This window comes from Planococcus citri, chromosome 4 (genome assembly GCF_950023065.1).
Source record: "Planococcus citri chromosome 4, ihPlaCitr1.1, whole genome shotgun sequence".
In the NCBI taxonomy this organism is placed as follows: Eukaryota; Metazoa; Arthropoda; class Insecta; order Hemiptera; family Pseudococcidae; genus Planococcus; species Planococcus citri.
In genome coordinates, this window is record NC_088680.1 from 66,360,876 (window position 1) to 66,388,009 (window position 27,134).

Sequence of the window (27,134 nt, forward strand, 5' to 3'; positions counted from 1 at the left end):
ACTCAGTAACAGTTAGTTTCTTGATGATTTCCAAATGTTACCAACAGTTATTGCCAGAGACATGGCGGCTACTTGACAGTTTGCAACGGCCAAAATTGTGATTCCAAACTTATCCGATAAATTTTCCAATTTTTCGAGGCATTCGCGAATTTTCTCAATAATATTTGGCCGCGCTCGGTTTTTTGATTTTTGTTTATGTACTCGCTAAAAGTTTGTCTTTTTTTTCATTCCTTTTCAATTCGTTATACGCGTTATACGTCAATGTATTTCAATTTTTCTTATTATAAATGTTCAATTTTTTCATGTAATTTTTCATATTTATTTCTTTATAAAAGAATTTATCTAATGACGATTTGTTGATTTTTTATCGTCATGTCTGTTACATAAATGGGGGCCCGTCCGGGATAGAAACGAAACGGTTTGTAATTTCGTTTTACATATTATTTTGTTTTTAACTGTTTAAAAAAATGTTTGATCCAAGAAGTGATTTGGTTGAAATTTTATACCAAAATATAAACATCTGTATCGTCTGTACGTATCTACAACTACTATCTACAACTACGTTTTCTCCGCGGAGTTTGAATATGCCGAATGCGTCAACCTTGATATTACGTCACTACCTCCGATTTCTATCAAATGAGTCTGCATAATTTGCCAAATTCGTTCAATTTTCTGCAATTATCGATGTCGTTTTTTCTCAACCTGAACTGCCAGCAACTTGTGTCAATTGATTGGTAATAATACTTCGCTGTTTTCGTTTATTTCGTTCAGCTCATCACCACTCAGGTCATCACATCATTGTTTTCATTTGGTATTCAAGTATACATGGTATTTATGTTTTGAAAAAAAAATACGTTTTTGTAATTTTTATGTATTCGTGATGATTTATTCGATAAATCACCAATTTATTTTCGCATATTTAAAACCCACAATATTTTGTAATTAATTACCTATCTTATGCTATTTTTTTAAAAAAATTGATTGATCAAGGTAAGAAATGGAGGAATTTTCAAATAATCCAAAATTGTTCAATTGTCTCCTTACATTAACTAAAACTCTGATAAGACTTCATAATCATCTAGATTTATCAGAAGGTAACAATATCCAAAATGCAAATCAGTTAAATTTCTTGAAAAGGTTTTATTACTCTGGTTTGTTAGCCCAAAACAATGAAAAAGGTTTTTGTCAGCCTTTTCCTCATCAATTACCTCAAATACCTGTGTCAAATTTTATAGAAACATTTAAAGGTAATGTTAATTTGTCTTCGAATAATGCAACCGATAATTATGATTCTACAAGCTCAATTCAAATTTATGAACAGAGTTATGGAAATTATCTCAATTTCAGTGATACAAAAAGATGTCTTTCCGAAAATAAGGAAATTAATGATTTTATTGAACCAAAAATTGTACCTGTTTCTCAAGTTTACGAACAAACTTATGGAAATTATCTTGATTTAAGCCATGTAGGTACGAGATTTTCTAATTTTCACAAAAAACCAGATCACGTAATTATCGATATGTCTTTTATGGATGATTTTTGTGAGGCAAAAGTTTCGAGCAAATCTTTGGAACTTGTGAATGAAAATACAAATAATTTCCAACTTGAAATTTTGAACTCAGACAAAAATCACGCATGTGATTTCACTCATAATTCTTTGAAAATGGAATTTAAAATCATTGATGATTTTCCCAAAGCAGAAAACTCAAATAATTTTTGTCCTGATTTTTCACCAAAGTTTGAAACTCGTGAGATCAAAATATCTGAAAAGGCTCATTCAGTTGAGAATTTTTCGGAGATTGAAAATATTAACATAGTTGAGGTATCTGAACCCCCAATTTTATCTCAAGTTTGTTGTGATTCAGAAAACTATGTTTTCAGTTCAAGTTTTTCTGAGTTTGATTTGTTAAAACTAGAAAATGAAATATTTTTTGAGCCAATCATGTTTGAGTCGTCTTCAAATAGTGTTACTAGACCACAAACTTCAAACTTGATAAATTTAGGATCACAAATTCCAAAAGTTCATGATAAACTAGTTTTAGATGTAACTATAAGTGAGAACTCTCACAAATCCAACGTGTCTGAAGATCTTGAAGTTGAAATCAAACTTATAAATCCTTTTTTCAAACTTGTCAATAATTTTGATACAAAATTTATAATCATCAGTATAACAAAACGTTATTTAAAAATGATTTTTGATAAAACCTATCTCTCTTATTTTACTGCATTTTCTCATGCAGGGGGCAAGTCTGTATCTTTTGTAAAACCTTTGCAGGATCATAATTTTTGTGGATATAATAAAATGTTCGATGATCAATTGATTTTGAAATTTATTTTGATTTCCCTGAAACGCAAAAGGAAAAAACGTTTTTTAGATCTTTATGGTTCGCTTTCCTCTGTAAATTTATTCGCTCAAACTGCTCGAAGATATTGATTTTTCTGATCAATTAATTTTTATTCTCGAAATGAAAATGATAAATTTTTTCTGATTTAGTGGCATTTCTATGCACATCTTTGTGATCAAATTTTCCAACTTTCCAGTTTTTCTTCCTATTTTTTCCTACTTATCTTTTTGTTTTCCTTTGTTTTCCTTTCCTACTCTCTGGAATGGGGTGAGGGACTTTTGTCCAAGCCTTACATTCCAGAGAAGGTGACAGACCATGGTGCAGGCTTGTTGTTTTCCACCTACGCAAGTCTCATGTTGGTGTCACTCTCTTCTCCTATTTTTTTATTTTTCCATGATGTCTCCCAATTTTTGTCTCTTTTTCCTCATACTTAATTATTGTCCTATATATTTTTTGTTTTTTTTTTAATTTATTGTTTTGTTTAATTTACAACGCGATAAAATTAATTTAGGTAATTTTTGATTGTTTATTATTATTTCACAATTTTGTTATTTTCATCTATGTTCAATTCAATTTTCTCCAAGCTTGCTTTGAGAAATTTGAATTAGCCAGGGGGCATATGCAACGGCCAAAATTGTGATTCCAAACTTATCCGATAAATTTTCCAATTTTTCGAGGCATTCGCGAATTTTCTCAATAATATTTGGCCGCGCTCGGTTTTTTGATTTTTGTTTATGTACTCGCTAAAAGTTTGTCTTTTTTTTTCATTCCTTTTCAATTCGTTATACGCGTTATACGTCAATGTATTTCAATTTTTCTTATTATAAATGTTCAATTTTTTCATGTAATTTTTCATATTTATTTCTTTATAAAAGAATTTATCTAATGACGATTTGTTGATTTTTTATCGTCATGTCTGTTACAAGTTACTTACAGTTACCGTTAGTGTCATGACAGTGTCTAAATGTTCGCATAAGAAAATTGGCATTGATTGGGAAACGCTTGCATACAGGCTGAATTTTGGTATACTGGCCTATTTTTATAACCTGAACACGAATCCTCGGTGTCTCTGATGTCTGTCCCTAGTTTGCTTTCCCACCAATTGTGGATTTTAGCCCCCCAAATGAGGTTTTTCTCCCGTATCTTCTCAAATTGCGGTCCTAGCTCAAAAATGTGGTCCATAGAAGTTGTTCTACATCAAATTTCTCATCAGATGACCTATGAACCAACTTCGTTCCCCCAAGGGGAGGTGGACCTAGAGTCAATCAGCATCAAATAATAAAACGCTCAGGGGGAAGCTGAATTTTGGTATACTGGTCCATTTTTACACCCTTAAAACACGAATCCTTATTCCTTAGTGTCCAACCGGTTCCTAGTGACCTTTCCCCCAATAGTGGATTTCAGCCCCCCAATGAGGTTTTCCCCCTACCCCCTCAAATTGCAGTCCTAACCCAAAAATGGGGTCTATGAAAGTTGTTGTACATCAAATTTCCTATCGATGATCTATAAAACAACTTCGTCCCCCCGGGGGAGGTGGACCTGCAGTCAATTTAATATAAGGGGTTTTTGAATATGAGTCCATGATAATTGATAGGTATGAAATATGTTTTTTTACAACAATTTTGACCTCAAATGGATTATGACCTCAAATTATTCCAGTAGGGAGAACCTCTTTCAACCCTTCATACCTATCGTGCTCGACCATAGACCCCGACCCGTACCCAAACAAATCAGCCATCCTTATCACAAATTTTGGACTTGGTAAAAATTTACGTTGTTGATCGTTGATCGTTAATCCAATCGTAAGCATTCTAAGCGATAAATAAGATGAGTTCCAAGTTATTTTATTAAATTCAATCGCTAAATCATACGAAAATAATGAAAAATCCTATAATGAGTACGAGTAGTAAATGAAACTTGGGAAATGACAGTTTTATGTTATGTGCGATCTGTGGTGTTGAATTCGCTTAAAACTGTAGTCGAATCGTCATTATGCGAAAATTTCATGATTTCCCAGCAATTGTTTAAAAAAATTTGACTATATGGTCATGTAGTATGTGCCAATGCGAAGACTCGCCGTTGAATCTTTGAAATAACACAACGCAATGTACAACTGGAAGAGAAAACTTTGTATTTTGAAGGGAAAAATTCTTTCTAGTGTTTATTCATTGTATTGCAATTTCAAAGTTGTTTGTTGTAGTTGTAGATATTACATACTAGTATCATTTGCTGCTGAGCAAAGCAAACTGAGTGTTTTTCAAAACTTCCAAAGATGGAATTACCTTACATGTAGGATTTTTCTTCGTTTTTTCTTTCTTTTAGTATAATTTAGCGATTGAATTTGATAAAATTACTCAGAACTCATCTTATTTATTGCTTGCGATTAGATCAACGATCAACGAAGTAAATTTTTACAAGTCCAACATCGTGATAAGGATGGTTGATTGTTTGGGTACGGGTCGGGGTCTATGGTCGAGCCCTATCGTGGCTCATATTCAAAAAAACCCCTATATTCATTTGACTGCAGGCCCACCCCCCTCGGGGGGACGAAGTTGGTTCATAGGCCATCTGATGGGAAATTTGACGTAGAACAATTTGTATGGACTCCATTTTTGGGCTCGGACCGCAATTTGAGGAGATACGGGAGAAAAACCTCAATTGGGGGTTAAAATCCACAATGGGGGCAGAAAGCTAGGGACAGGTGGGGTAGACCAAGGATTCGTGTTCAAGGTATAAAAATAAGTCAGTATACCAAAATTCAGCTTGTGGTACAATGTTGGTAAATGAAAAAAAAAAGTTAAAAATCATTATCACTTGAAAATTTTTAAAGTCCAGAGTGTTGAGAGGTGCATATAAAAGCATTCGACACCAGTCCTTCCATCAGCTCCAGTGGTCTAGTAGGTAAGTCAGGTGAATAATGCAGTGGTGTGCAGGAGGTCACGGGTTCGATCCCAACCCCAGGTGGAAAATTTTTTTAGGTTTTTCAAAATTTTTTTGGAAAGAATTCTTCAATTTTAGCACTGCAGCTTACAGGGAAGCACTAAATTCAATAATCAAGCCACATATTTCCATTTTCTCCGTTCACAATGTAAGTACGCGTAATTTTTAGTCAAATCACTAACAATTATTGTTAGTGATTTCACTAACAGTTACTTACATCCTTAGAAGGTGACGAAAAAACTGTCAGTTTTTTTTACTAACAATAACTGACAAGGAATTTCTGCAAGGGGGGTGTGGTCTGGATAAACTGGAGTGGCCAACAGTGAAACAATCCATCATCAAATGCTTCAGGGACCACCCAGTTACCGTCAGAGTATGCACCCAGAAGGAGTAACAGCTTCAATCCTGATCTATCGTCAACCAAACATCAACCAGTAGAAGCCGTGTAAATAACCCATCAAAATGCACTACCTCAATCTGTAAATAACTATAGTTAGATTTTTCAAAACTATGCATGCCCTAAATATATTCTTCTCAAAACCATAAGCCTAAATTAATTTAGTGTGGGCTTCTTTCTTGTATTATAATGCTGTACATATTTGCAAAGTAGACCAAGTTAACTAATCGTACCTATTTTCCTACATTTTTTAGCCTATAATGAATTAGTCATATCTAGTATTGTACTCTCAAGTCCAATGTGAGAGGCTGGTGTGAAGCCCTTAGCAAGTGCGCTGGCCTCCTCGCTCTGACACAAAATGATTTTTTTTTGGATTAATTGAATGTTTTACTTTTTTTCAACAGAGAGTGGGAGAAGAGGATCAAGGGTGTCTAACAAAATTTTCAAAACAAAAAAATCACAACTTTTTCAGGACTTATTTTTCACATTTTTACCGCATGAACCCCCCCCCCCTCCCAAAAAAATAAATAGGTAACTTAAAACTGGGAGATTTTTTTCAAAAATATGTAGGCAAGTAGGTACTTTAGTTTTTTGGTTTTTCTGATTTTTTGAACAAATTTTTCATTTTTTTTTTCATTTTATGGGTTTTTAAAAAAAATTTCAAGTGTGCTTCGAGCAAAATTCATGACTTTTTCAAGACTTTTTATGACTTTCATGACTCATGACCGTTAGACACCCTCGTGAAGGCACTCTTGTCATAACTTGTCTTGGATTTATGGGAAAACCCAAAAACAGGAAATTATTTTCTCATAAAATTCACAACTCCAGAGGGTGGGAGCCCAAAAACACGGAACTTCAAAAAAACAAAAAAATCCTAATGTTTTTAGATTTTTTACTAATTTTGTTCTGTTTTTTTGTTTTTTCTGTTTGATATTTTAGGTGGTTTTTGGGAAAATTTTATTCCTTTTCAAACCATACTTGATCAGTATGTGATTTTTGCTCAAGCTTTATAGATAATGTTTTCAATTTTTTCTGTTTCTGTAAAATTTAAAGCAATTTTGGAAAATAATTAAGATTTTTTAGTTTACAATGTTGCCACAATATAAAACTTTTCTGCAACTTTGATCAAAATGCGTGTTTTTGTTTTCAATTTTTCCAAAAGAGGCTGGTCTTTATTGATAATTTCAACAAAAAAGTAAGTTTCTGTGGCTATTGTAGGGGGAAATAATTTGAGTAAATCTTTTGCAACTTTTGCAAAACGGCAGTGTACTTTGTAGCAATTTTAACCAAAAAAAAAACCTTCTGGCAATTTTCATAAAAACGTTGCATTTTTTAAAACAATTCAGACAAAAAAAAATCGGCGATTTCTTAAAATTTTTTGCAAAATAACTCGGTTTTGTTGCAATTTTGAAAAACAAATTAAGGTTGTTTATACTACTTTGTCGAAAAATCAGAACTTGTAGGCAATTTTGGCCAAACAAGCGATACTTTCTGGAAATTTTGACAAAAAACGAAGACTCGGTTGACATTTTGGAAAAACAGCCGTGATTTTTCCAAAAAAAAGCAACGATTTTGTTGCAATTCTAAAATAAGTAAGCACATTTCATGATGTAAGTAATTTTACAATAACATTCGAAAATTTGAGAAAAATTGGGATAAACTTTTGACATGTATGTGAGATTTTTAAAAATTTTGAAAAAAATATCCAATTTTTGATGTTTTGTGTAACATTGAACTTCGAAGTAGGTGGACTTCAAACGGCTTTCTAACTTTGGTCAGACTTTCAAAAATTTGTAAAAAAAATATTTCATGATTCAATTCCTTGAAGAGAAAATTTTATCGTCATATTTTCCAATTTTTAATCAGATAAAATCTATTTTCAAGAAAATTATGAGAGTTTTCCGAAAAATAAAATAAAAAGTTGAACAAAATTATGGCTATACGATAAATTTGCATTTGAAAAGCTTCATTTTTGAGATATTTCAACTTTCAAGCTACGTTAGTACAGGTGATGTTTACAGCTCGGTGCGGCATCACAGCACCACTTGCACAAAGGGAAAAAAATTTGCACGTATTTGTAGTATTCTCATGCAGCCATCTCGTAGTCAAACCACCCACCTGAATGCTGCTATCAAAGATAAACTGACCGCCGCAAACAGTACCATTGTACTATAATAAATAATCGCAAATATGGAAATGAGAGGTGGCTCGACAGATTGGCGAATTTAAGACCATAACCACAATAAACAACCATTTTACTCGGATATTCTTTTTTTCTTCATCTTTACGCGATATTACGAAATTAATGCAGGACGGCGTGGCGCGGCGCGGCGGTAGCGTTTGAATTAAATTACTAAAGACGACCGCCACGTGGGCAGAGACTACTCGTAGAATTATTCGGTGAACGTTAAAAACTCGTACTCGTAATCCTGAGTGATGATGAATTGACGATGATGATTTGGCCAAAATTATACAACTAGATGATACATTACCTACGTATGTATAACGTTAAATTATTATACCTACTCGATTAATACCTATACTAATTTCAAGATTATATTGTCTGGCACTCTGGCTATTGGCCATAATTTCTTCAAAAACCAACCAGAGAGGTAGGGCGAAATTGTACCCAGAGGTGAAAATTGAAACGCACCAAAGCCAACACCATCTCTCACAACTCGAAGAAGAAATAATAATAAAAAGAATTCGGTCATGATGAAATTCATATCTCTTCTCTATATACCGTACCGCATCAGCAGAATCGTGACGTGCGTTCGTTGCGTTGGTATTAGTACGATACGATACGACCGAGGTATGACGCCGGTGGTCGGCTATATACTCGTATAGTCGCGGAAGGTACACCATATAGACGCTCCATTGCCATACATACGAGTACACGTTGCCTATATTTGGTAAAGATTTTTCGATATTAGCGTACCATGTACCTCTACCTCTAACGAACAGATTTCCGTAAGCGGTAAAATTCAACATAATAACAACAACAACATAAGGGCAATTAACCATCAGCTACACTCTACGATTCCTCATCCAGTTGGTTGAGCAATTTGATCCGTCACTCGAGGGGAAGACAAATGCGGATTAATACTTCCGGAGTATGGTACTACTGGGTCTGTTTATGATGAGAAATTCCTTACACGAGATGCTGACAAGACAATATTCGACAACTTCCAAGGAAATGGACAATGGACATGGGTCACAGACTACAAGACCCTTCGAACTCACATCTCTGGCCGATTTGAACGAAACCCAGATAGATATAGAAAGAGCATATAATTATCTGAAAACCCCCTTTAAATCAAAATTCCAGATCCTCAAGTTCATTCGAAAATTGTAAAAATCCAGAAGCTCGAAGCTATTTTACAAATAGGAGAGTCTCAAGAGTAAAATATGCCAAAAGAGAGCGAGAGCGATAGTTAGAGTGACAGCATAATACAAATCAGAAAAAAAAAACTCGTCACTAAGTTAAATGCCTGCCTCATTGTTTTCAGATTAAGGGATTACCTACTCGTATAAGCGAGTCTATACATATTTTAATTAAATTCTCGATAAAAATGTGAGACGAAACAATGGTCCACAGGCTATAATGACATGCAACTGGTTTGAAATTTTTCGAATTCTTTCAGCCATAAGTTGCAGTACTAGGTATGTACGTACTTCGAATTCAAAGGTGCATAAATTACACAAGCACCTGCACGTGTCAAAGAAATCTATACTTACAACTGGTAGCACTTCAGGAATTATTTTTTACAATACTCGTTTGGTGTAATTCAATGTTTTCAATTTTACTGTTTTTACGTAGCATCTAAGTGAGAATTTCTGCAATTTCTGGGTAACTCCAATTTTTGAAAAAAAGCAAAATTTTGACAATAAGTAAAAGAATGGAGGGATTTTTGAAAATTTCTGGAAAGAGAGACTTTTAGAGAATTTTTGGAATCTTATGCAAAAAAACGTCAATTTTTTGAAAATTTGTTAAAAAAGGAGAATTTTAAACAGTTTTTGGAAAACAGCGAGATTTTGACACGTTCAGCAAAAACAGACTTTTGGAGAATTTTTGGAAAAACTTGAGATATTTTTGGAATTTGATGCAAAAAAAAACACCAATTCTTTGAAAATTTTCCAAAAAGGGAAAATTTTTAATAATTTTAGGAAAACAGCAAGACTTTGATAACTTTAGCAAAAAGCAGGGGTTTTAGACAATTTCTGACAAAAAAGTGAGACCTTCGGGTGATTTTTGAAAAAAAAAATAAAATTTCTTGACAATATTTTGCAGAAAAAGATTTTGTATTTTTTTTCAAAAAAGTTAGTTTTTTCGGCGATTTGTGGAAATTTTAAATAAAAAAAGTAGCAATTCTGCTAGAAAGCGACAATTTTTGTTGATTTTTGACAATAAGCAAAATTTTGACAATTTTAGCAACAAGCAGGACTTTTGGGCAATTGCTGCCAAAAAACGAAACTTTCTGGCTATTTCTGAAAAAAGGAAACTTGTTCGGGATTTTTTGCAATAAAACCACAAATTTTGTCATTTTTTGAAAAAAAGAGAAATTTAAAATTTTTTGGAAAAACTGTTGGCAAAATTGATACCGTAACCGTAACGTTTATGCTCGGTAATTTTAGTTTTTATTTTTAAATAAAAAATAAAATTCGTTTCGCGAATTCTAAATATCGCTGGTTATGTTTTTAATGAAATTTTGTTCTTTTCGTAAAATCGCGTAAACTGTTGGCTGTTAAATTATCGTTTATTTTTCGTTGTTTTCGTTATGTATATAAGTTCGTCGTGTTAATATTGATTCAATCGTCGAGTTATAAAGTTGTCGAGCTTCTGCTCAATTTTGTTTTTGTTTTGGTTCATTGACTTAGGTCATTGACCGAGTAAATAAATATTTCTATTTATTTTGAGTCGTTATGTTTTAGTATGTCGAATTGTTTGATTAAAAGTCAATATTCTTTGAGTCAGATTTATCGATTTTGATCGATTTATCGTACATGGTAGCGTAGAGCGTAGTTCGTGAAAGCTCTGTTTCGCAATTCGACGTCCTGTGTGGAATTTTCTGGCTTGTGTAGCTTCAGCGTATTGGTTCGTGTAGTGTTCGACGAAGTAAATGTTGACAGTCCTGTCCTATTTGCGGTCAGGAAAATCGGTCAACGTAGACGACGACGACAGTAGTGTAGACAAGCGTAAATCGAGCGCCGAGTTTCGTGGTTTTTCTGAAAAGGAAAAACCAGAACAAAGTATACCGAAGTCGAAAAGTAAAAGTAAAGTAACGTTACAGCACGTATCTGAGTCAGCAGGTGATACCGAAGCTGGTCCAAGTTCGTCGGGTTCCGGTGATATTTCCAACGATCCGTCGATCCCTGTTGATTCCGTTCCTCCTCCGTCTAATCCACCATCTGGTCCTCCACCTCCTCCACCTCCTGGTCCATCCGACGACGAGTCCGAAGGTAGTGAAAGTAGCGACGACGAGTCCGACGACGTAGCAGCTGTAGAATCCGATTCGAGCAGTTCGTCGAGTGAAAGTATGTTCGGTGCCGGTGATAGTCGCGTAATGGAGTCGATGGTCTTTCGCGGTACGGGCTTCGTGTCCTGGAAAAGAAAAATAAAGGTTATTTTGGCGGCCAAAGGACTTCAAACCGCGATTCTCGAAGTAAATATATTATCGGCGCGTAAAAAAGCGAAAGCTCTCGAAATTTTAATTAGGCACGTAGCTGAGAACGTTTTCCGACTGGTCAAGGAGACAGAGGATCCGTACGTATTCTGGACGGAGCTCAACTCCTTGTACCAGGCGGAAAACCAAGCAGCAATTATCGACTGTCGAACTCGTATTTCGAAGATTGTCATCGATATGTACAAAGGTCCGAAGGAGTTCTTGGAGGCATTTTATACGCTTGTCAACGATATGGAGAGTTTGGACGTGAAGTTGACTCCATCGGAAACGTATACGTATCTGATAAATGCTTTGGGCAATTCGCCCAAGTACGAGTCAGTGCGTATGACTGCTCGGGGACTGATTCACGTCACAGCTGGAGATCCAAATCCAAAAGTAATCTCCTCGTTGCTTTTGAGTTTGGAAGATACCTCGAAGAACTCCTCGACCTCGAAGAGTTCGACAAGTACCGGTTCAGCAATGGCCGCATCCGATCAATCCGGTAATAATAATAATCGTAATCGTAATCGTAATAAGTCGCGTAATCGTAGTTCGAACTCGTCCGGTAATTCGTCGAACGGTAACGGTGATCGTAGTGGTAATAATGGCGTCGTACAAGCCAAAGATCGTACCTGCTATAAGTGTCATAAACGGGGCCACATGGCCAAGTCTTGTCGATCCGCCGGAGGGAATTATAGAAACGATACCAACCCTCGGGGAAGTATCGTTTGCTATCGATGCAATCTAACCGGGCATATAGGTCGTAATTGTCCGCAGAACGGTGATTTGTCGCGTAATAACGGTGGTAATGGTTCGTCGAGTGGTACGTCGGGTACGTCTGGTACTGCAGGTTCGTCCGGTTCGTCAGGTCCTCGTCCGTCGATCGCGTTAGGTCTTTTTCCGTCGACTTCTGAAAAAAAGAAAAATTTCTCGTTAGAAGACAGTCGTAGTGGTAATATCGTAGATGATTTCGTTAAAAATAGAGTCGGTCGTAGCAGTTTCGGTGATAGTATCGCGATTTCAAATTTCGGAAATTCGCGTAACGTAAATATCGGTTCGAATTATTTTTTAGGTGACTCGACCGCTCTAAACCTCGGTGAAGAAAATGCGTATGTCGAGACAAACGACGACGACGGCGTCGATTTCATCACGTTTGTCGTTTACAGTGGTGCGACTTCGCATTTTCTAAAACATCCCGGAGTCCTGCTCGGTGAGAGGAAAGTAAACGAGAGTTTGCAATCCGCTCATTGTGAGGTCTCTCTGATGAAAGAGGGAGTAGGTAAGTTGAGAGTTCTAGCCGATGACGGAAACGTCTATTGGTTGAACGAGGTATACTACGTACCTAGTCTTTCTTTTAGTCTTCTGTCCGTGTCGAAAATCGTAGCGAATGGTTATCGTTTCTTCTTCGATGAAGATCCTCGTTTGGTCGATCCTGCGGGAAACATCGTGTCTAGATTAGTACTTAACGATAATGGATTGTATACGATTCAGTTTATGATTAATATACCTCCTATGTTGTACTCTTGTTCTGATTATTCATCTGCGTTGATTACAAATGATGTTAGCGACTCGACAAATGTAGGTAATACTTCGACGACGATAGGTAATGATTCTGGTATTGGAAATTCGAATGTTTCAAGTGTAGGTATAGGAAATACCGGTACGTGCAGTGACAGTGATGTAAATCTGAAAAACAAAAAACAGATAAATAAATTAAAAGGTGAAGGCAACATCTGGCATCGTAGGTTGGCTCATACGAGCAAGACGGTGTTGGATAAGATTCCTGAGTTACGTGGATGTGATTGTCCACCTTTTAATCAATGTCAAATTTGTTGCAAAGCTAAACAGAAAAAACATACCTATGATTCGAGTAGGTATAGGTATCCAAATCCGCTCGATCTTGTTCATATTGACGTAATGGGTCCTATTACAGAAGGACTAGAAGGCGAGCGATATTTGATTGGCTTCGTAGATGACTGTACGAGATGGGGAGTAACGTTCGGAATGAGAAGTAAAGCCGAAGTAGGTACCTACCTAAAAAAATATGTCAATATTAGTGAAACGTTATGGAATACAAAGGTTAAGCGTATAAGGTGCGACAACGCTAGCGAGTTTATCGGAGGTACCTTCAAAGAGTTTGTCGATGAGAAAGGCATATCGATGCAGAACAGTGAGCCGTATGAGAAGCAGCATAATGGCACCGTCGAGCGTTTTTTCCGAACCATCCAAGAAAAAATGCGAGCTCTGTTATACGAAGGCAGGTTAACGAATAAATTTTGGCTTTACGCTGCATACACGGCGAACTACGTGTATAATCGTTTACCGCATTCTGCCTTGAACGATCTGTCACCGTACGAGCTGTGGAATCGCCGAAAGCCAGATTTATCGAGAGTAAGGTTGTTTGGAAGCGTTGCACGAGTTTTAGTACCGCCTGAAAAGAGAAAGAAAACCGATGAGAAGTCGATCGATATGGTTTTGCTCGGTTTTACCGAGACAGGTTATGTATTGTACGATGTTCTACGAAATAAATTTACGAATTCGAGTTGCGTAGAAGTAGATGAAACGCGTAAGATACACAATATCATCAACGATCATTTGATCAAAACGTCTGTAACTATAAGTATAAAAGACGTAGATATCATACCTACGAATCAACAAGATGTACGTAGTTCGGTAGAACCAGCTCCTGGGTGCTCATCTTGGGTAAATCCAGATGAGTTATGCGAAGCCGAACGTAGCGGTGAAATTAACGTTGATCGTAGTATGATTGATACTTCGGTTACCGACGATCGATCCGATGATTTTGCTTGTTTTGCACTCGCTGGGGTCGATGACCTTACGTATGAAGAAGCGTTAAACGGTCCTGAGTCGAAATTTTGGCGTGTAGCGATAGATGAAGAGTTAAAGGCGATGGAGATCAAGGACGTTTGGTATTCAGCATCTGAAAAAAGCGTAAATAAAGAGAATTATTCGAAAGTAGACAGTAAGTGGGTTCTAAAGAAAAAAATCAACTCGAATGGTGGGGTGAAATTTAAGGCGAGATTGGTGTTGCGTGGTTTCAAAGACAATCATTTCTATGAATTGGATGAAATTTACGCTCCAACACCTAATCAACCGATAATACGCTCGATGCTTAATCTAGCTATGGTCAACAAGTGGCAGTTGAGACAGCTAGATGTAAGTACTGCATTTCTCAATGGAGATATAAACCGAGGTATTATGTTCAACCCACCGAAAGGGACTAACGAAGAAAAAGGTGTCGTATATATTCTCAAACGTTCGTTATATGGGTTAAAAACGAGTCCCAAGTCGTGGAACGCTAAATTGAACGAGTACTTACTTTCGCTCGGTTTCGTAAGGAGTAAAGTCGATCCTTGTGTGTATTTCGATGCCGAAAATCCTCTACGTTGCGTGTTTGTCGTTTACGTAGACGATTTTCTAATTACAGGTTGCGATGATCGTCTAATTGAGTGGTTGGTCAAGCGATTGAATGAGCGTTTTGGAATCAGAGACCTGGAACAATGCAAGAAGTTCATAGGAATGGAAATTAATCGTAGTAAAGAAAAGTTAGAAATACATCAAAATTCATATATCGAGCAGTTAGTTAATGATTACGGTTTATCTAATTCGAATAATATCTCAACTCCAATCGAACCGGGCTTGAAAATTACCAATCTCAAGCTCGATAAAAGTTATGAAACCAAAGTGCGTGGTCTCTTAGGAAGTTTAAGTTACATAGCAAGGGGAACACGTCCCGATATCGCTTTTGCTGTAAACTTTCTAAGCAGATACCAGCACTTGGCAAACAAGGAGCTATTCGAATATAGTAAGCGTATTCTCAGGTATTTACGTAGTACGTTGAACGTGAAACTTACCTACGTAATACCTGAAGTCGTTGATAAACACTCTGTAAGAGTGTACGTAGATTCGGACTTCGCTGGTGATTGTTTAGACAGGAAGTCAACGTCTGGAATTTTCGTGTTACATTATGGCAACGTAATTGACTGGGTAGTTAAGAAACAAAATTGTGTAAGTCTTTCGTCGTGTGAAGCTGAATACGTTGCGTTAAGTACATCTGGAAAGGAAGTCTTGTCTTGGCGAAATTTGTTTGTTGAATTGGAAGTTCGTATTGATACCGTACCGGTGTACTGCGATTCTAACGCAGCGATTGCCGTAGCGAACACGGTCGAATCTAAACGTACCAGACATATAGATGTCTGTTACCATCATATACGCGATTTAGTCACGAAACAGATAATCTACTTGCAAAAGATATCCTCGGCAGATCAACTTGCCGATATTTTGACCAAAGCCACGACACGTACCGTATTCGACAGACTCTGTGAGTCATTGTTTAACACTTAAATTATGTTTTCGAGTAGATTTTTGTATAATATAAGTATAGTTTTAACTGAAATTTTGCTGTAAAAATATTTTTTTTTATCGTAGTGTTTACAAACACCGGTAATGATAAGAAGCAACAAGTTTTACGTTTATTTAAGTGGTACGCGTGTTAGGTAAAATATTTTTATGGTGGGGTGTTGGCAAAATTGATACCATAACCGTAACGTTTATGCTCGGTAATTTTAGTTTTTATTTTTAAATAAAAAATAAAATTTGTTTCGCGAATTCTAAATATCGCTGGTTATGTTTTTAATGAAATTTTGTTCTTTTCGTAAAATCGCATAAACTGTTGGCTGTTAAATTATCGTTTATTTTTCGTTGTTTTCGTTATGTATATAAGTTCGTCGTGTTAATATTGATTCAATCGTCGAGTTATAAAGTTGTCGAGCTTCTGCTCAATTTTGTTTTTGTTTTGGTTCATTGACTTAGGTCATTGACCGAGTAAATAAATATTTCTATTTATTTTGAGTCGTTATGTTTTAGTATGTCGAATTGTTTGATTAAAAGTCAATATTCTTTGAGTCAGATTTATCGATTTTGATCGATTTATCGTACAAAAACAAGAAATTTAAAATTTTTTGGAAACACAAGAAATTTAAAATTTTTTAAAAAAACAAGAAATTTGAAATTTTTTAGAAAAAATGAAAATTTTTTGAAATTGTTTAAGATTTTAGCTCCTATAACATTCCACAGGAGGACTTTTTGGAAATTGCTGGCAAAAAAGTACTTAATACTTTTTAATATAATTAATTGATGCCGAAAAAACAATTCTTTTTTTGGGAGGGGGGGGGGGGAATAAGGCTCTTCTGCAATTTTGTTGCAAGTGACAGTTTTTCTCAAAAAGAAAAACTTACCTACACAATTCTGGAGAATAGTAGGACGTTTTTGGATATTTGGATATTATTTTTCGCAATTCATATCGAAAAAGCGAGACCATTTTACAATTTTTTTTAGTTAAAAAAAACGCGTTCTTTGATCATTTTTGATTGACGAATTGATACCTAAGTTTTTCAAAATTTTCGTCAAAAAAATTTAGGCCATTTTTTAGGGCAATTTTGGGAAAAAAGTGAAATTATGTGAAATTTTTTGCAAAAAAGAAAACAAAAAATTGTATTTTATTTTTTTGAAAAATCAGGACTTTTTAACAATTTTTACGAAAATCAAGACTTTTTTGGGAAATTATTACCTACTGAAAAAAAGTACTTTTCGCGATTTCTACCAAAAAAGAAGTAATAGACGTAAGGTAGGTAATTTACAAAACAACGCCGAAAAATTTGTAAAAATGATGGAAAAGTAATTAAAAATGACAAAAAATTAAAATTTGAACAAGATCTAAAGACGCATGCAGATGGAAACAAAAGATCAATTTTATGAAAATTTCACCAATTTTTTTCATTCATTTTTCTTTAAATTTTCTTACAACCTCCCCTCCCCCCACACCAAAAAAATGTCCCAACACACGAAATTTCGTTCTACATATTTTATTCAGCAAATTCCACATCTCACAAGGAAAATTTATCATATCACGGCAAAGCTGGAATGAAACGAAGTCGAAATTGACTAATTTTTTTTTTTTTTGGGGGGGGGGGGGGGGTAGGTAACACTTGTCTTTTGAATAATTTCGCTAAAAAGTGAGATACTCTACCAATTTTTGGAAAAAGGCAAAACTTGGAATTTAAAAAAAAAAATCAGTACCTAGGGCTCACCTACGTTTTGGCAACTACTATAAGAAATGGGGGGGGGGGGGGGGTGTTGGGAAAAAACAATTTTGGAATTCAAGTCGAAGCAAAAAAACGTGTACTTTTTCTAAGCAGCATCAAAATTTTTCAACAGAAAAGATTTGTATTTAAAAAAATATATAAATTTGAATTTTCGATCTTTCAATTTTTGATGAAATTTGATTTTGAATAATATTTGGTCATTTCTCATTTTTTACATCAACATTATCTCATTTTCTTCAACAAATTTTCAACGCTTTTACGCTTTCGCTCTCATTACAAATTTTTATAATTTTCAAAAAGGTTTCTAAATTCAAAAACATTGAAATGAGAAAATTTTGCACTGAAATTTTTTTTGGAAATCAACCCTGCCCTCTTTTCTACCCTCTAAACCTGACTGTGTTTTATTTCAATTGTGTCGTAATGTGAAAAAATTGGGCAAATTTTAGGCCATTTTTTCGAAAATTGGAATTTTCAAACAGTAACTGGAGTCTCCAGAACAGCTGGAAACCACCTTCATTCGACTCGAAATGATAAAATTAGGGTACACATAACCTGAATTTCTGCTTTCCAACGTCATTGGGTAAAATTTCAACTTTCTTTCGATTTATCATCGTCCAGTTCAAGAATTTCGTAGCCAATTGGAACGTCTTCCTTTGTAAACATTTTTCATAAATTTTTTTCTTTTCATAATTCCCTACTTATCTACAATTAGTTTTAACCTTTTCGAAAAAAAAAATAATAAATAAATTTTTAACTTCCAAGTTTCTCCAGAAATGTCAAATTAATGTGATATGGAGGGACGAGGGGCCAAAATTAAACTTTATTAGCACCCACAACTTTGGAACCCAAATAATCTGTGAAGTTCAAAATGTAGTAGCCCCACTACTAAATACCCTGCACTTTTTCAACATGATAGAGCATTAAAATTATAATTTCCAAAAATTTGCTGGAGACTTCCAGAACTATTCGAAACTACTCTCAGTCAATTCGAAGGAAGAAGGAGGGCCAAAAATAGGATCTTCTGTACCGAATTAAATTTTTTCGACTCTTCGAAGCTAAAATTTTGAGAGAGAAAGAAGGATGAAGACAAGAAGCGAGGGGAATTTCGCATATTTTTTCAATCTCTCTTCTTAAGAACTCGAAATTTTTCTGTCGATTCAGAAACCTCTCCCCCCCCCCGTTAGAAAATATATTTTTTTAAATGCTCATAAGATGACCATAACCCACAATCGCGAAACCGTTCGCGAATAATTCCATTTCTTCACGCACAATGCCTGCAACTGTCGTACTCACCGAGACCGGAACTGCAACAGTACCCGCAATTTAATCGCAAGAATGTGAGAAAAAAAGGGAGGCTCGTGTCTCGACGAGCGAAAAATTCCATCATGATTAACACGGAATGAGAACGTACGTAGGTACGTAGATGAAAAATACGAGCACAAATGGCGACTCTGGTACCATATACGCGATTAAGACGCGTCGGTCGCATCGCCAAAGCACCGTTATGAGATGAAGAATTTGTTTTGGCTATTACGATTACGATTGTGAGCGGTGCAGTGCAGCCGGATACGCCGCTCTGGCTGGGGCTAGACCTATAACTATACGTACAAGTACACCGTGCTGTACGAGTAATTGCTTTACATAATACGCTGTACAACGTTTTAATTGGCAAATGATGTAAAACGAGTTTTTCGTAATGCCGCAGTCTGCAGAATAAAACGCGAGATCGAGATTATATACCTACGAGAGAGAGAATGGGACAGGGCAGGGCAGGGCAACGTTGACCCGCAGGTCGCAGCGCAGGTGGACATTACGTTCTCGATGCAGTCGCAGAAGATCTAGTGAGAAAATATGTAATACATATTTTTTTTGTTTTATTACGTCAAGTCATACTCATGGTCTAGATTCACAGCCAAATATACATACAAGGTGTCCAAAGAATGAAGGTCCAAATTTGAAACTGAATACACCAACTCCCTACAGTTAAAGGCCAATATTGGTACAAAGAAGGGGTCACCCATTTTCAAAAATGAAGTCGAAATAATTTTTTGGGACCATGGGCTCCTTTGAGGACTATTAATGTTTCAATGTTTTTCAAAATTATGCTGGAAAGGCAGGGGGAGGGGGGGTGAAGGAAAACAACTCAAAATTGAAAATCAGCACCTGCACTTACTCTAGAACTGTACCACAAACGATAAAACGATACAAAAAAATACACTCGAGTACAACTCACCTAGGGCGATAGAAGCTGCTGCGGGACGACGTGCACGCAGTACGTTCCGTACGTACGATACGGTATCATGTACTACGTTTTCTGAATAGGTACCGGGGCTGGTATCCGCGTCGAAATCCTCGAATCCGGTTTCGAGTCTTTACGCGGGCTCGGCATCATGGCAGCGTACTGTTGCATAATTTCGGCAACCTGTTGGCAGAACGTATCCTCCGAGATGGCGGCTCTTTTCTTTCGGCCGGAGCCGTCGCCGCCGCCGCCGCCTGCGTGGCCGCTGCTGTTCCACGTGTTGTAGTTTCTGGACGAATGGCATATCGGTTTGGCGGTGGCGTTCGCTTGATGGGTGGGCGACTGACGAGCTGATTGATTGGCTTTCGAGTTACGCCGGAATGGACTCTGTTGCGGACTCGGCGAATCTTGGCCTCCGGCGCTTCGGCTGCGTGGTGGTCGGACTACGCGACTAGGTGAGCCTGTCGACAATGAATTATAACATCGAGTTGTCGTATTAGTACATAATATGCGGTTTTGAATTTCGAATTTTCAATTAATCTATAGCTACTTGTACAGTAATTGATTGATCATACAACTAATTCTGTCATACGTAAAACCCGAAAGTCTGTTTCATTTCATTATCATTCCATAATTCAAAAATCAATCTAATATAGTGATACTCTAGTGAAATGTCACAAAAATCACTCTTCAGACTGAATTGAGATACTCATGGTAGAATGTTAACGGGTCAGGATACCTGTGCCAAGGGCAGGGCGGGTCAAATCAAAAAAGTAAGTTGATAGTCGACTTCAGCACCCTAAAAACTCAAACAATCGATATGTCACACGTTTCTCTAATTTCAAGGTTGAATTTGGATGTCTGTGAGGAGGGGGGGGGTCAAATCAAAATAGCAAAAATGTGAGTTGATATTCGAACTCAGCGCCCCAAAAACTCAAACAATCGATACATCACACGGCATCATCATTTTTTTCATTTCCAGAACTAAATTTGGTGCCAAAGGGAGGGGGAGGGGGGAGAAAAATGGAAAAATCGGAAAAGTACGTTGATGATCGACTTCAGCATCCCAAAAACCCAAACAATCGATATGTCACACGTTTCTCTAATTTCAAGGTTGTATTTTGGAGGTCTGTGAAGGGGGGGGGGGGGGGTCAAATCAAAAAAGAAAAAAAGTGAGTTGATAATCGACTTCAGCACCCTAAAAACTCAAACAATCGATATGTCACACGTTTCTCTAATTTCAAGGTTGAATTTGGATGTCTGTGAGGAGGAGGGGGGGGGGTGTCAAATCAAAACAGCAAAAATGTGAGTTGATATTCGAACTCAGCGCCCCAAAAACTCAAACAATCGATACATCACACGGCATCATCATGTTTTTACATTTCCAAAACTAAATTTGGTGCCAAGGGGAGGGGGAGGGGGGGAGAAAAATGGCAAAATCGGAAAAGTACGTTGATGATCGACTTCAGCACCCCAACAACCCAAACAATCGATATGTCACACGTTTCTCTAATTTCAAGGTTGAATTTGGATGTCTGGGGAGGGGGGGGGGTCAAATCAAAAAAGCAAAAAAGTGAGTTGATATTCGAACTCAGTGCCCCAAAAACTCAAACAATCGATACATCACAAGGCATCATAATTTTTGTCATTTCCAGAACTAAATTTGGTGCCAACCTGCCAAGGGGAGGGGGAGGGGGTAGAAAAACAGCAAAATCGAAAAAATAAGCTGATAATCGAATTTAGCGCCCTAAAAACCCAAACAATCGATATGTCACACGACATTATTAGTTTTTCCTTTTTTCAGGGTTCAATTTTGGAATGCCTGTTGGGAATGGAGAGAAGGACGAGGGGGTAAGGAAGGTTCAAATTAAAAAGTGAGTTGATATTCGAACTCAGCGCCCCAAAAACCCAAACAATCGATACATCACACGGCATCATTATTTTTTTCATTTTTGCAGATCTGAATTTGAGGCCAGGGGGGGGGGAGGAAAGGCAAAATCAAAAAAATAAGCTGATAATCGAATTCAACGCTCCAAAACCCCAAACAATCGATATATCACACGGCATGCATCAATATATTCATTTCCAGAACTTTTAGTGCCTAGGGGGGGGGGGGGGAGGAGGAGGAAGGGAGATGAGGGTCCAAATCAAAAAAGTAAGCTCATTTTCGAACTCCGCGCCCCAGAAACACAAATAATCGATATATCACACGGATCTTTATTTTTGTCATTTCCAGAACTAAATTCAGTGCCAAGGGGAGGGTGAGGATGAGGAAGAAAGGCCAAATCAAAAAAGTAAGCTGATTTTCGAACTCAGCACCCCAAAAACCCAAACAATCGATATATCACACGGCATCACTATTTTTTCATTTCATTTCTAGAACTTTCGGTGCCGACAGGAAGGGAGAGGAAGGGCGATGAGGGGCTAAATCATCAATGTAAGCTGATATTCGAACTCACTACCCCGAAAACCCAAACAATCGATATATCACATGACATCACTCATAAATAAATTTAATCCCAGGGGGGAGGGGGTGCCAGATCAAAAAAATCAGTTGATATTTGAACTCAGCGCTCTAAAAACCCAACACTCAGAGTAATCAAAAATTGAAGGAACATTTAAAAAGATCAAAAGTTGAGAAAATGAAATTCTGTGTAGATCGCTTAGATTTATTGAACACAATCAAAAAAATCAAAAATCAATCAAAGTATTCTCAAAATTGAATAAAAATTTGTCACAAAATTGTTCAGTAAATCAGCATAACTCTGCAAAACTTTGAGAAAATTGATTAAAAATTTGCTAAAACGTCATAAAAACGGTCAAAAAAGCTAAAAATTGATAAACCATGACAAAAATTGAGGGAAAAAAATTTTAAAAATTCTCAAATATACTTTTAGAAAACGTTTAAAATTGAAAAAAAATAATCAACTAAAGTCAAAATGAAAGAAAATGATCAAAAAATTACATCAAGCATCATTAAAATTGAAAAATTGACCCAAAAATCACTTGAAAATAACCAAAAATTGATGAAATAAAATTGCAAAAATACCCAAAATAAAACAAATTTGTAAAACATTACAAAAAATTCAATAAATATTCACAAAATTGAATAAAATTTTGCAAAAATATGGTAAAAAGACTGAAAAATCAAAACAAAAATTACTGAAAGTTGCCAAAAAATTGATGAAATTCCGATAATTTAGCAAAACTTGAATAAGTTTACGCGAAACCTCATATTAAAATAACATAAGCAAGAGAATGAATAAAAATTGAAGTAACCAAAAATTGATGAAATAAAATTGTAAAAATGTCCAAAATAAAAAAAAAATGTAAAAATTACAAAAAATTGAACAAACGTAAAATGGTCATAAAAATAACTGCAAATTGCCAAAAATTGTTGAAATTTTCAAGTACCTATTAGTAACTGAAATGAACTTCGCCAACAATTGCTCGACTTATGATTACTGAACCGAATTCGTGGCCCATTACGAGTCATTGTCCTAAACCATAATTTTCAGCTCTTGTCGGAACCCTTCTCTACCCCCACCCCCGTTTTGAAACAAGAATTGTTCAATGTTTACATTTTTATTACAATTTTCTTCACTTTTTGCATTAAATCTACCAGTACCAACAAATTCATCGTGTAATTCCTCCTTTCTTCGCTCTAAATTCGATAATGGCCAATTAGCCGCATAGTACACGGGTGTCCTGACATCCTGGCGTCATTCCTCGGTAATATTTTATGAAAGTCATCCGATGCGCGAGAAAGTAAGTTGCGATAGAAAAAGTACGCGTAAAATACCTGTACTCATAATATAGCTGTCAGCATTCAAAAAGATAACAATGCGATTTACGACGCGACGGATATTTTACGAGTAGGTAGCCGAAGCAGAAGCTGAAGCTGAATGACTCGCACACAGAGACGACAAGTAACGCGTAAATCTCGCTAAATACGTTAGTTAATTACATACTTGATGGTTTGCTACTGACTAAAAGAAGATGCTCGTAATAGTCGCGAGAAAGAGAGCTACATAGAAAACAGCCTGCACCGAAACGGATACAGCCAGCACTTGTACTTGTAGTAAGTACAGTATGTGTATTTTTGTATGTTAATGGACGAGATGCCATACGATGCGACGACACGACGATGTTACCTTACGTTACGTTACATTACATTATGTTACGTTTCCAACATAAAACAACGATAATATACTTTCCATTAAAAAGTGAATTTACCTATTCTTTTCATCATTTTCGTATTATTATCAGCGTGTATTATTCTCACTTCTCAGAAAATATGTACGAGTAGATATCGTTTCAAATGTTCACACATTCGCACGATGGATAATTTACCGAATAATGAGCGAATATCTCGAATACCAGTAGAGCTAGGAACGAAATTGTATCCAATAACATTGTTACGAAGAATCGAAATTTTTCCATTTTCAAATGATCAAAGAGAATTTTAAAAAATTGCGAATTCGGTGGAAAAAAAAGTTGAACAAATTTTAAAATTTTGATTGAAAGAAAAATGGAAAAAAAATATTTGGAAACTTTGGGTCTTTTCTGCATTTTTGGCAAAAACGTACTTTTCTTGCAAAACAGACTTTTCTTGGCAGTTTGTGCAAAAATTTCAAATTTTTGATAATTTTGATATATCTAATACATACATATGTACATGATTTTTTATTGTAAATGTTACAACAAAAACACAAATTTTTGCAACAATGAAGTTTTCGTAATTTTCACAAAAAACATGACTTTTTGACAAATCAACATTTTTTGCAAAATTTGACCAGAAAACATGACATACTTAAATACTCATTTTGTAATTTTGACAAAAAGCGTAACTTTTCAGGCAGTTTGAGCAAAAGCAAAATTTTTGGAAATATTGACATAATATAAAACGAGATATTTGTGTCACTTTGGCAAATAACATGACTTTTTTACAGGATAGGTAGAAAAGCAACATTTTTGGCAGTTTTTATCAAAAAACGTGATTTTTTTCAATTTTGGCAAAAAACATGACTTTTTTGACAAATTAAGCAAAAAAACAAAATTTTGGCCATTCTCACTGGAAAATTTGCAATTTTGAAAAAAAGGTTACTTCTTGAACAATTTTGACAAAAAACAAAATTTTTGGTATTTTTGAAAAAAACGAGATGTTTTTGTCATGTTTAAAAAAAAAAATAAAATGACTATTTTGACAAGTTGGACAAAAAATTAAAATTTTTGGTGATTCATGTCTGGCATAAAAATTGAACTTTTCTACCATTTTGGCAATAAAAATTGGTAATTTTGACCAAAAAACGAGACTTTCTGAAATTTTAGCAAAAAAAAAATTACTTACTTTTCAAGCATTTTGGGCAAAAAAAAAAACAAAGTCTCAGACAATTTTGACATGGAACTTTTTCTTTGTCATTCAGGCAATACATGACTTTTTGAGAAATTAGTCAAAAAAACAAAAAATAATTAAAACAATTTTGACATAAAACATGACTTTTTGCGATTTTGGCAAAAAGGCAAAGTTTTAGTCAATTTTGAAAAAAAACGAGTTTTTTGTGTCATTCTGGCAGTAAACATGACTTTTTTGACAAATTATTCAAAAAAAAAATTTTGACAATTTTGGCATAAAACATGTTTTTTTTTGCAATTTTGCCAAAAAAAAACAGCAGTTTGGGCAAAAAAGCAAAGCTTAGAACGAGTTTTTTTAGCCATTTTGGCAGAAAACATGACTTTTTTGACAAAATAATCAAAAAAAACAAAATTTTTTGACAATTTTGACATAAAACATGTTTTTTTGTAATTTTGTCAAAATAAACAGCAGTTTGGGCAAAAAAACAAAGCTTAAAACGAGTTTTTTTGCCATTTTGGCAGAAAACATGACATTTTTTGACAGATTAAACGAAAAGAAAATTTTTTGACAATTTTGAACAAAAAACATGACTTTCTGCAATTTTAACAAAAAAAGTGACGTTTTGCAATTTTAACGAAAAAAGTGACTTTGTTTAGCAGTTTGGGCAAAAAGCAAAGTTTTAGGCAATTTTGACATATTTTTATTGATTTTGGCAACAAACATAATTTTTTTAACAAATTTAGCAAAAAAGCAACATTTTTGAAAATTTTGACCAGAATACACGATTTTTTAAATAGCAAAGAAACCTGACTTTTTAAGCAGTTTGGGTGATTTTGACATAAAACAAGTTTTTTTTGACATTATGGCAAACAACAAAACTTTTTTGACAAATGAAGCAAAGAAGAAATTTTTTGGCAATTTTAACCAGAAATTAGAAAAAATGATTTTTCTCAATTTTGTCAAAAATTACGACTTTTGAGAATTACGGCCAAAACCATGAGTATTTTGAAACTTTGGAAAAAAACAAGACTTCTTTGCCAATTTTGGCAAAGAAAAAAACACGTCTTTCTTGCGGTATTGGTAAAAACATGACTTTTTTCTGGGCACTTGGAATAAAATGCAAGATTTTATTGATAATTTTGACAGAAAAGTGAAAGTGATTTTTCTACAGTGTCAACAAAAAACGTGACTTATTTCGCAGTTTGAGCAAAAAAAAAAAACAAAATTTCGGCAAAAACAAGGCTTTTTTGGCAATTTTGACCAAAACACAAGAATTTACTGCAGCTTTGGCAAACATATTATACAATATATAACTGGTGTCAAATTTTACCAAAAACATATCTCTTCTTCAAAAAAGTTTGAGCAAAAAATGTCAAAATTCTTGGTAAATTTTGGCAGAAAAGTATAACTCATGTGATTGTGACTTTTCTACAATTTTGGTTTCAAAAAAACATAACTTTTTTGACCCTTTGAGCAAAAATGTAAAATTTTTGATAAATAATTTTGACAGAACGAATGGTTTGGACAAAAAATACTATTTTTCACAATTTTGGCAGAAAACATGACTGTTAAAACTATGGCAAAACACACAATTGTTATAGCAATTTTGGCAACAAAAAAAAAGTCATCTGCAATTTTAGAAGAAAAACATGACTTTTCTTCTTATAGTTTGGGAAAAACGCAAACTTTTTGGCAACTTTGACAAAGAAAACATGACTTCTGCAATTTGGGGGGGGATTACTTTTTTGACAGTTGGTGCAAAATTTTCGCTATTTTGGCAAACTACACATTTTTGCAATTTTGGCAAACAAACAGGATTTGGTAATAATTACTAAAAGAAAACTTGATTTCGTTGATGATCTGTCTACGTATGTTGGTGAAGAACAAGACTTTTTTGCAATTTTGACATATGTACAACAAGACTTTTTTTTTCCTATGCCATTCTGACCAAAAAAACTGCATTTATTTCGCAGTTCTTCTGGAAAAAAGGACTAATTCTAGCAAACTTCAACGAGACAAGAATTTTGCAAAAAAGGAGCACAAAAGCGAATAAAACAGGAATTAACGGT

The 27,134-nt window shown here is 35.2% G+C and overlaps 1 protein-coding gene across 2 annotated transcripts in view; it reads right to left on the minus strand.

Annotated features, from left to right (window-relative positions):
* LOC135843707 (GAS2-like protein pickled eggs) overlaps positions 1-27,134 on the minus strand; it is a 167,766-nt gene that overhangs the window by 11,883 nt on the left and 128,749 nt on the right. For both annotated transcript variants that reach the window (XM_065361669.1, XM_065361668.1), the window contains exon 8: positions 19,704-20,170. In XM_065361669.1, the coding sequence (XP_065217741.1) occupies positions 19,776-20,170 (395 nt within the window). In that variant the 3' untranslated portion in view covers positions 19,704-19,775. The remainder of the gene's footprint in view (positions 1-19,703; positions 20,171-27,134) is intronic.